This window comes from Numenius arquata, chromosome Z, assembly GCF_964106895.1.
Source record: "Numenius arquata chromosome Z, bNumArq3.hap1.1, whole genome shotgun sequence".
NCBI lineage: Eukaryota > Metazoa > Chordata > Aves > Charadriiformes > Scolopacidae > Numenius > Numenius arquata.
In genome coordinates this window covers 70,448,895-70,460,474 of record NC_133616.1, presented here as the reverse complement: position 1 = coordinate 70,460,474, position 11,580 = coordinate 70,448,895, and the positions used below count along the sequence as shown (strand labels likewise).

Genomic DNA, 11,580 nt, shown 5'->3' with positions numbered 1-11,580 from the left:
GAGCTGCAACCGAGCAAAACCAACAGGCAAGTTTTATGAAGTGACAAAGGTTTAATTTTGCAATCTTGCTGGCAATCTGGCCTCAACTCGGCAAACCCTTTAAGTACGTGTTTAACTGGGAACACGGGATTAATCCTACTGATTGTAACGGGGCTAAGTACATTTGTACAGCGTGGTGATGTTTATAGCCTCAACTGAACTATGCAGGGAAGTGAAGATCTCAACAAGGACGATTCATCAGAAAACCACTTTCGTTGTGCTTTTTTTATGTACCACAAATTTTTCAGACTCAACGTCTTTCTCCCAAATCTTTCAACATGTATATTTCCCTTGTGAGACAATCCGCTCTTGCCACAACTCTCTGCACACTTCAAGCAGTGAACCCCCATCTTCTCATCCTTTCTCTTGCTGTTCCTGGTGGTGGTGGAAGGAGTAAGAATATGTGCAGGTTTCGCTGTTCGGTTTTGGGGTTTTTTTTTTCCCTTTTTCCGGCCGTTGCTCCTGCCGGGGCTGTGGGAGCCCCCTCAGCTCCAGCCCGACGGCCCCGCCGGGGTACCGGGACTTTCAGTAGCCCCATCCCGGGCCATGCCATGTGCGCAATGCCGTCTGTCTGGGCGCGCCGTCTGTCCGGGTGGTGCCGTCATCACTCATCCCCGGAGGTTCTCGGGCACGGACCCCATCCAGCATCATCGCCCATCCCGGGGCTTTTAGGAGCCGCTGCTCGCCGGTCCCCCCGTAGGCTGAAGCAGAGGGAAGGGGGGAAGACCGGGGGCCGCTCCCCCGCCTCCTCCACTCCCCGCCAGGTCACCGGGGGTCCCAGCCCGCTGGAGCAGCCCTCCGGGGAGCGGCTTCCCTGGGAGGAGGGGGGGGGGGTGTCCCATCGTCCCGCCCTCAGGCCCGCTCACTCCCCCGCGCCCCCGCCCCGTAAGTAGCGGCGGTGGCGGGCCGGCGGGCTGCGCAGAGCGGCGGGGATGGGTCCCCGCGGCGGCTCCGGGCTGTACGTGGGGCGGAGGTCCGCCGCCCTGCTGGCCGCCCTGCTGCTGGGGCTACTGGCCGCGCTGCTGGCGCTCGCCGCCCTCTACGGGCGCTGCCGGCAGGAGGCGCCGCCGCCGCCACCCCGCGCCTTGCCCGCCGCCCCCGGCCCCGCCGCCCTGCCGGGTCCCGCTGCCGCCGGCGGCTCGGTCCGGCGCCTGCCCCGCCACCTCCTGCCGCTCCACTACGACCTGGAGCTGTGGCCGCGGGTGCGGCCGGGCCAGCCGGGGCCCTTCTCCTTCGTCGGGCAGGTGAACATCACGGTGCGCTGCCGGCAGGACACGGAGGTGGCGGTGCTGCACAGTTCCGGGCTGCGGAGCCGGGGGGCCGCCGCCGTCCGCGGTCCTTTGCCGGAGTCCGGTGCCGCCGTGGAGGTGGCGGGGCTGCGGCAGGAGGCGGCGGGCGACACGGTGGTGCTGGAGCTGCGCGGCCGGCTGCGGGCCGGGCGCCGGTACGTGCTGCAGCTGGGCTTCCAGGGCCGGCTGGAGGAGGACCTCGACGGGCTCTTCCTCACCCGCTACACCGACCAGGGACGGAGCAGGTAGGCGGCGGCCGCCGCCCCCGGCACCCCGCGCCCCTCCGCCCGCGGCACCCGAGAGTCTTCGGCGCCGCCGCGGGGTCACCCGTGGAGGCGTCGGAGCCGGCTCCGGGAGATGTTGCGTCTCCGCAGACGGTATTTCAGGTGGTGCCGGGGCTGGGCGGCTCTTGGGGAGCAGCTCGCTGCCTGGGCTGGCCTTAAGGGAGATGGCTGCTCCGCACGGCGGGGATGCCCGGGGCGGGCTCAGCCGCTTCCCGCAGCCCGCACCCTTTCCCCAGGTGTGTGCACATCACGGGCTGCAAAGACGACTTGTCAGAAATTCATGTCTGTGCTCCGTGATGGTCGCTCTCCTCTCCAGAGAGCACTGGCGAGGTTGCCCTGGCTTTCCTTCAGCAGCCGACTTGAGCCAGACCGGTTGGTGGTGGCTTGGAAAGACCATGCTGAGATGGTTTGCAAAGACCTCCTGGTTCACAGAGGCCGGCAAGGAGCTGCTGTTTCAGAGTTAGTCTGCGAGGGCTTACTGATGGTCTGTCAGACAGAAGATCTGCCTTTGGCTGGGGAGAGAGTGTATCTCAACTCAGGTCAAATGGCTTTTTCTGGATGTGTCTCTCTTTCTGTGCCTTTTACTGGCGGTGAGGGGTCAGACAACACCTATGGCCAGTTCTTGGGAGCTGCCTCCATCCTGGCCCCCCCCACCATCTCTGTAGCACTGACAGCTCCTCACCTCCTCAACCTGTGCCTGTGGGGAGCATGTCTTTATCCAGGATTTTGGATGTGTATTTGGGCATGGCTTTAGAGTCGTTGACCACCTGCGGTTTCTGGAGTGTAGGATGAGTGGCTGCTTTAGACAGCTGGACTTTGAGGGTGCTATTGCACATGCAATTGTTTGGCTGTCATCAGACAACCTATGATTTCCTTAGTGAATGCTATTAGTATGCTTCCTTTTTTATTTTCTTTTGAACTGCAGAATCGGCACCGGGGCAGTGTGAGCTTATCAAGAAGTCAATCATCTAAAACATTTTTTTCACCCTCAAAATAATGCTTACTTATTTATTTTTTTTTATTGGGAATCTTCTCAAGGTTAATTGTGTCATAAACTTCTGGATGTGAAACTTGCTAAAGAAAAGTGAAATTTAAGATTATGATTCAAATAGTTGCAGCAGAAGACAAATTTCTCAAAATAGGTGTTTAAAGGAGAGGCAGATAAGTTGCTTATTTTGAAGTTATTTAATTTTTAATAATTAAAGATGTAGTGAATTGCTGAGGATCACCAATCAGTAAGTCAGAAGGAAAACTAGAGTTAAAATTCAAGTGTTCTTGGCTCCTAGACTATTGATGAGTCCACTAAAATAAACTGTAGCTCAGCAGTGCATAGACTTATTGCTCAAGCATGTAATATTCAGTTACCCACATGATCCTTACGTGCAAGTCCCTATATGAGTAGCAATAATAAGAAACCACAAAATAAAGTTAATAGTTTTTATTGAAATGGAGGAGGACTGTGTGATTTTTCCGCAACAATGAGTTGGCTTTTCAGCTGCCAGCTCTTGAGTAAATCTTTGCTGATACCATTGTCTGCCACATCTGGAAAATTTAACTTACGCAGACCTTTTTTTTTTTTTTTTTTTTTAAGAGAAAGGGGATAAGTTGGTTAGCCTTAGAGAAAAATGCAGTATGATAATAAATATATGTAGGAAATATATGCTGTCTTTCTTCATTTGCTATTTCTTAATTCACTGATTGTCACTCACAGGATTATTTGTGCAACTTTTGGGTAAAGGAAAACCTAGAATACTTTGCTTAACTTACATAATTAAAAACCATCCAAATAAGTAAGAAAGGAACAGCAATCCATTACTTAATATTGTATCAGTGTGCTTTCTGATGCTGTATTAATCAAGTCCTATCTAAGAAACACTGAATTGCACTGTGACATTTTTTTGATTCAGACTGTGTAAAATTCAGAGGATCTGAAAAAAAGCTATTGTCAGCTGTGCTGCTCAGTAAAAAATAAGAAAAAATGTTTTTAAAACATTAAAATAATGTGTATAGTTCAATTTCCAATTGTTTAAGGGATTGATGACAATTGTTCCATTTCATTCTTAGCTCATCGTGAAGCAGTAATGAAATGTGAGACTGCAGTATGGTTAAAGAGATGCCAGTGGTGTTCAGACACTGAAATAAATCAGAGGAAATCCACTGACTGCAGATATAACGTATTGTTTTGGTTATTTGTTCCTGCCCACATTCCTGATATTCTTGAATGGATTTCGCCATTTTTTGCTTTAAAAGGCTTTCTCTGAATCGAGAGTATGCAGCAATAAATATCTTGTTTTTTTCCTTCACTAGGAATTAAATCATCAGTTTACCAGTCATTTCCTAATCTGATGGAGTCCAGTTACACGGAAGGTGTTTTGCCTTCCTTTTTTTTTTATTTTTTTTTTTCTGAGGAGACGTATTTTGAGGCATGTAGTTTGTAAAATCTAGCAAGCTGTTAATGATGGAAAAAGTTGGATTCTAATGGATTATATAGATCAGGAGTGATTTAAAAATGTTCAGTGCCCTTCAGCTGTCAGTACAAAGCCAGTTCCTGTTCTGCAAGGAAACCATTATCTCCAGCGGACTGCCCTGTGGCTCTTCTAAAGTGACTCATACCTGGATCCAGCAGACCTTCGGGGTCTGATTCCTGCACGGATTTCTGACTTCAGCACGTAACTTAAACCACCGGCTGTAACAGACAGTGTGCCATTTATCTACAGTCGTGCAGACTCACGTATTTTTTGCATGCGCTGCGAGTCCTACTGTGTTTTTTTTTAATTTGTGCTTGTGGAACCACTAGAGACCTCTCGTTTCAGAAGAGTTTAAGCACAGAAGGGCAAGCTTTCAGTAGGCAGCTAGATCCTAAAGAGAAGTGTAGCCTCTGTAATGAATGCTCCATCAGAGCCTTGGCACCGGCTTTTTTCGTGGTCAGATACCCACATTGCTCTCGGCAGGCTGGCAGGATTAGCTAGCTGATGCTAAGTACTGTTCTCTGTCCTCTGTCCAAGCCAGAGCCAGAGCAAGGTGGTGCAGGAAAGCTGTTTGCAGAGACAGGGGTTTTCAGAAGTGGTAACCTCACCTCTGTGGAAAACAGAATAAACCAAAGCCCAAACTTCACTGCATTTCCAACACAAAAGTTGTTTGTTACCAGTTTGATGATTGATGACTGCATATGTTTTTACTGTTGTTGACAATTTGAACTACCCACCTGATCTGGTCTTGCTTGCAAAGGAAAACTCTGAAAAATGGGAGCACTCTTTATGGATAGCACACAGCCCATGTCTGCGAGGAGCAAAGGAAGTAAAAAAGGAGGATGCTCCCACTTCACCAGCGCTACGTATTTGAAGGCTTTCCTGTTGAAATAGGGAATCTGTATTCTGCATATAGCTGGGAGAGTCCATGCCAGGATCTGGGTAGGCAGAAAGGTGCAGAAACCCACCTTTTCCCTTCTTCTCTAGTGGTGCTGGCTCAAACATACATGATGCAGGAGGTTTATTGTAGCATCATTCTGCATACAGACCTTGCACTGCTGTGAATGAGCCCATGTACCTGACCCCAGGTTTAGAGGATTCCTGTGGAGTCTACCATAAAGTGCAGGCTGTATGTCACTGTTCACATCAGTGTTTCAAAGTCCTTGGAGAATTTTACTTGGCAGCCAAGCATTCTGCACATCCTGTGCAACGTCTATAAAATAATTGACTGCATAGGGCTGATATTAACAGGCATCCCAAAATGTAATCAAGCACAATATTTGCACTGATTTTTATCAGTTGCTTCTGCATCAATTACTAGAATCAAGGCAAAAGGGATTAGAACAGCATCAGTACAGTAATTGTACCTCAGAGCAGGGGATCTGAAGTTCTTCTCAGCTCTGTTTTGTATGAATCTGTGGGTAGGACCATCAAAGACAAAGGACAGAAATCATAGCAAGTAACAGGTTTGGTGTTCTCTTGGGCTGCGTGTCAGTACTGAGCATCCTTCACCTGAAAAGGGGACCGGGAGTTGGGGGCAGCTGTTGCACAGAACAGGATTCTGCTTGCTATAAAACTCCCTTACTTTGAGCCACTTCAGGGTTTCCTTTACAGTGTAATTCTTACATATTTTTTTTAAATGAAAGAAATCAGATACAAAAGATGTTAACACAAAACTTCATTATGCTATCAGTATTACAAATAACGTTATTCTAATGAGATGGCATTTTTAGAAGAATAACCTGAACGCCACTAGGCATTCATATACTATACAGGATGCATTCCTCATTTTCTCCTTTTTATGCACTATATATTGGTTCTGATCAGCTGTAGCATGCTGGACTAATCTTTCTTGTATTTTTAATATAGTACGCTGGTTGCATCCCAACTGGAACCAACGTATGCCAGGACAGTTTACCCATGTTTTGATGAACCGGCCATGAAGGCTACGTTTAACATCAGAATTGTCCATGACCCAAGCTATGTGGCTCTTTCCAACATGCCTGCTATTGGTAGGTAAACAGCAAGCAGACTTGTGGGTTTTTTTCCCCCCTAAAATACATTTCAAAAGGGTGTAATTTATCTGAACAGGTTATATCATCCGATACAGCAGTGTTCTGTTGTCCATGTGCTAATGCCTTGAAAATGTACAGAAGATCTGTGCCTATGAACTTAAAAGTTTGGAGACAGTTATTCATAATTAATATCTCTGATGGAGATAATTCCATAGTTTTGCCAGTTGCGATGCGCTCTCCTCTGGTTGTTGGAGGCTGCCTAGGGTTTGATTCCTGGCATTTACTGCTTGGTCGCGTGTCTGCCTGGCTGTGCGACATCTGCTTAAAAGACAGTGGCAGCCCCAGTATGCAAAGCCTGTAATTGTGGTATTTGGGGATTCCTTTCATTCTAAGTATATTTTAAGACATATTTACAACGTACAAAAAAATGTTTTACAGGGCAGAGACACTATAGACTCCTGTGCATGTGCAGAATGAGAGGACTATAAGGCTCTGGAGATGCTGCTCCTGTCCCTTGCTGGGATCTTATGTGGGATGCACGCGGGGTATAAGATTCCAAAGAAATTCCATAAAATAGTATTCCTACAGAAATCTGTTGGATCTCTTGCTGCCTTCTTAATGGCTTTTTTCTCCAATTCAGTGGCACAAATCTTTGGTTTTCACCTTAATAATTTTCAGGCATAGAACGGAAGCTTTACGAGATTTGCATGGAAGCTAAGTAACTTAGGAATTATAATAAATGGGATCTCTGTGAGAATCGCTTGAAGCATTTTCTTTCCCTGAGAATCTTGCCCATGTCCCCCTTCTTGGGAAGGAAAGTATCTGATTAAGTATTTCATGTAACCTATATTTGAATCATAATAAATCACACATTTTAGAGATATGCAGCATGGCGTAAATTGTCCATGGTTTGCCCACATCCTAAAACTGATGCAGTTTGATATCCTTCCAAGACTTCAGTTAAGAAGCTCAAGAGTGGGTTTTTGGTGTTTGCATGGAAGGTCATGACTCCAATACGTGGCAGTAGCAACAAGTCTGTCTGCTTGCCTTCTGCCACAAGCATGTGAAGTTAGCGCAGAAATTCAGCATATTGAGGAGAGGTGTAAAAAAACATACAGAAAACACGAAGTTCCTTGTTTGTTATGGAAGAGCAATGGTTTGAATATTTCTTTGATATTTTTTTCTAGATGTATCCGAAATGAAGGATGAAAATGGAAGCCTGTGGACTGTTACCACATTTAACACTTCACTGAAAATGTCAACTTACTTGACTGCTTTTGTGATTTGTGATTTCGGTTATGTCACCAGAACCGAGCGGGGAAATGAGGTAAATATGAGGCAGCACAACACATTATAGCAGTTTACAACAGAAGTTGGCTCTGTGGTGCATCATGTGCTTTAGAAGATATCACAGACATTAACGGTGCTTTCCATTCCAAAACTATTTGCTGATGTGGCAAAACTGCTAACATTTATCCTGCAGAAATTTCTGCAGAAAGCTTTCCTTTAAGACAACTATTTTATTGTCCAGTCTGGTTCATTTCATACAATTCCACAAAGAGATATGGGCTCTGTATGTTAGAACTTTGGGAGCAGGTACTCTGCAAAAAGTACTGGTCATAATTCAGGGTCTTCTTATCTTCTTAGCTGTCTTTGTTGGAAAAAAATATACATTTCCACTGCTGTGACAAAGCACTGAAGTTCAGTGCCTCGTTCTTCAAGGCCCTTTCATGAGCAGTGTCATGACATCAGTAGGAGCAATACTGTGCTCCAAGCATTTTGTCTACTAGTATTTTCAACTTTTATTCTGCAGTGGGCACGTTTTTTAGCATCCAAACCTGACTGTTCTGTGTTTGAAGTTTCTTCATCAGTGAGTATTCAGTTTTCCTCTTACACTACGATGGCCAAAGCTTCTTGAGGGAAGCTGTAAAAAAATGTACTCTGTTGGCACCAGTTGTTTCACTTTCCTTCTTTTGCTGAAAGTCAACAGATGTATCAAGCTGTTCCAAAATAAACTCAAGCATAAAGCTATTAAGGGTAGTGTATACTTGCTGTGCTTAATAAATGAGAGCACAGTGTTAACTTCATGGTTAGTTCCCTGTCATCCTACTGGGGAAAGGTGGGACAAGGGGAGAGGACAGTCCGAGATCACCTAGGCAGCACAGCATTAGCTCCTTTTTAAAATGAATATTGGACTTCGTGTATCATACCTGCTGTCCTCTGTACAGAACATGTGGATGCTCATGGCTCTGTCTGTGTGCCTTTTTCTTGGGCTGATGTGTACCGACAGTAGTCAGCAAAGCAAAGCACTCAAAAGAGCGTTTTTCAGAGGGAAGACGTACCACCTCTGTTCTGTGAGATAGAGGGGAGAGGGTGTTTCACCCCTTGATTTCAGAGAGAGGTGCTCCATCTGCGCCTCTTCAGTGTTTGTGTGATCATGTTCATTGTGCCTGTTTTCTCATTTCTGGTAAGTAATTTACAGCCCGAAACACCGGTATTATAGCTCCAAGCTCATACTAGAATTAGGATTTTAAGTCTGCCCATTGTGTTTAGGTTTTGCAAAATAAAGTGATCTGGTCTTTCAATCTCCTCTGAAGCCTCAGCTGAAAAGAGTGGCTCAGAGCCTGAGGATACTCCATTGACTGAATATGCTTTATTTTTTCCCTTCTGGATTAAATCCTGAGGCTTCCAAAGTGTCCTTCTAGGGTTTGGCTGTGCAGCTCCTTATTGAGACCATGTATTGCATTTAGATGTGACAAATGCGTGGGATCTGAGCTGCCAGGCACCTGGCGGGTGTGTGTGTGTGTCTCACATCCAGAGGCACATGGTGGAGACATAAGCCTTTTCTCAGTCTGCTCCATCACCTTGGGCAAGCAGCTGCCCTTTTCCATGCCGTGACAAAGCAAACGGGCGTGGGAGGGAAAAGCTTTCCTTGCTGCTGCCAGCTCTGTTACATCTGTACAGATGTCATCTGCTCAGGTGCCATCTGCTCTCTCCAGCAGCAGTGGGAGGCTAGTGGTCTGTTTCAGGCTGTGAGAAAGTTTAAGAGAAAGTTTGGACAGCAAATGTTCTCTGAACATCCATTTCTCTCTCTTTGGGGAAAGAGTGGTGAGCTGGAGGAAAGTTTATCACCCAGACTCGCTGGCTGGAATACATTGGCTTAAGATGTGTAATTCTAAATAGTTTTACAGCATTTCCCATTTAATAAAAGTAAAACGAGAAGTCTGTTTGTTCCAGCAATGTATAGTTGGATTTGAATCTTGGCCCTTTTGAAGTACTGGAACTCTTCTAGATTTTAGCAGGATTAGGCTCTGCGCCACTTTTTGTTAGGTCCAGTGAAACTTGAGTTGGGACTTTTTCCATTAAAAGCTTTATTGCATGGTCTGGTGTGGAGAGACAGCATTTTCAAACAATGATTCACAGAAGAGAAGCAAAGAAAATGAAAATATGAGGGTTGTCTAAAATGACGCTTTCTTGTTTCATTGCAGATACGTATTTGGGCTCGGAAAGAGGCAATTAAAAATGGGTACGTTGACTACGCTTTAAATATTACAGGCCCTATATTTTCATTTCTGGAAGACTTACTTAATGTCAGCTACCCTTTGCCAAAGACAGGTGAGATTACTTATTTTCTTAAATGGGCCAGAAACGGCTGCTGATGGTGTACCATTCACAGAAGCAATAGTTTCTTTTGCAGTATTCTCTTTTTACAGCTTACCACATTCATGGAATAAAGCCCTTAAGCTTTAACTCACTGGATTCTCCTTTCTGCATCATGGCTCTTATTAACCTGTAGCTTGGAACTCTTACCTTCAAATTTCACTTATTCTTTTAAAATGTTATTTCCTAATAAAGGGATGGATAGGTCTACAAAGTCGATAGAAAAGAATTGTTGACTCACGTGGCTATTTCTGGGATGCATAGACCATACCGGGCAAGGACGTTGTAGTCCCTACCTCCTCCTAGTAAATCCATGCTTGTTGTATCTCATATCTCCCCAAACTGCTCCTTGCTTTCTTCAATATGTCTGTGCCTTACCTGTGAGTTGGTTGTATGTTCCTGCACATTCCTCCCGTGAAAAAAAGGACTCCTGCAGGAAAACATTGTTTCTACTTAAAATGGACATGAGGTAAATCAGCTAAGTCAAGCTTCAGTCAATAAAAAAGGGTGCCATCATGTAGTTCCACTGTACAATTTGTCTGCTACTTGTACTTGGATTCCCAAGGGCTTCGGCATAAATACTGTGGGGAAACCTGCTCTTTTATGCAAATTGGTAGAATACTGAGAGCACAGAAGGCAATTCTTATTTAAAATGAGTTTTGGAACTGCCCATGATCTTATCAGATAGCAGGACTGTGGGGGAAGAATTTCCCTCCTTCCTTGACTAGATAATTTGTTGGTTTATCAAATCTATATTTTGGCACTTGAAAGAAATAAATTTTCATCTTTGTAAATGTATTATCTCCCAGTGTTTTAGAATAACTTGCAGAATTACTCACTACACTTCTTATGGAAAATGCAATCTATGCAGTCTTCACTTTAAATTTTGTTATCTTAGTGATCATACAAGCTACTCAAGGGCTGTAGACAATTCTGTTTCATGCTTGTGTTCCTCTGTTTAGCAGCAATGTCAATACATTTATTCATTAGTATAAAAATACTACAAAATTGAAGTAGAAGAACGGTATTGCAGGCTTTCTGTTAGGTGAGATTTCAGTTTCACAAAATGCTGTAATGCCATTACAATCCCCACTGCAATCTCATGCAGTACCAACTGCATATCCCACTGACCTTCTTTGAAGTTTTGCTTAAAGATCAGCAGGATTAGTTCAACCAAGAATACCTGCTTGTAAACACTAGAGATTTATATTGTGAACTCAAAATGTGAAATTAAGAATAAACGAGTTTAAAATCAGGGATACTTAAGGGTTTGCCTTCACCTGATTTTAATGCAGTTATAAGTGAGCTCTCTTGCCCCAGGCTGGCTAGATGGGGGCTGCCTCCCTGAAAGTGAAATACCTTTGCTGTAAGCCTGAGGCGATATGCCCCGCTGAGATGCGGTCTGGCTGTGCTTGGGTTCGGCACCACACTTGCATTAACTGCCTAGCTTTTGGACTGGAACTAGCTCGTGGTCAGCTGGTTTGCAGTACAAGCTTATGTCCACTTCCAAAATGCTTTGTATACCTTTTCCAAATTTTGCTCTTTGCTGCTGAGTTTAAACAGTGTATCTTTCTTTGAGATCCTTGATGTTTTGTCCAACTCTCACACTTGAACTGGAAAAGTTCTTCCTGTGCACAAGGCAGAAGGGGAGTACAGAGGTAACAGCCACACTGTGGAAACAAAGAGATGTTTCTAAGGCACCTTTCAAATAAGAGTGGAAAGGATCCCGGTACTCACACAGCTGAAAGAGCATGATTTTTTTTTATTAGTTGCTTGGCTGAAAAAAGTGGTAAGTATGATCTTTTCCAAACACAGGAGAAACTCA

At 45.1% G+C, this 11,580-nt stretch overlaps 1 protein-coding gene across 1 annotated transcript in view; it reads left to right on the top strand.

The window, feature by feature from the left end:
* The first annotated feature begins 971 nt into the window (after positions 1-971).
* LVRN (laeverin) overlaps positions 972-11,580 on the top strand; it is a 36,341-nt gene continuing 25,732 nt past the window's right edge. Inside the window, exons 1-4 of the mRNA XM_074166523.1 lie at positions 972-1,573; positions 5,950-6,092; positions 7,283-7,422; positions 9,584-9,710. Coding sequence (XP_074022624.1) covers positions 972-1,573; positions 5,950-6,092; positions 7,283-7,422; positions 9,584-9,710 — 1,012 coding nt within the window. The remainder of the gene's footprint in view (positions 1,574-5,949; positions 6,093-7,282; positions 7,423-9,583; positions 9,711-11,580) is intronic.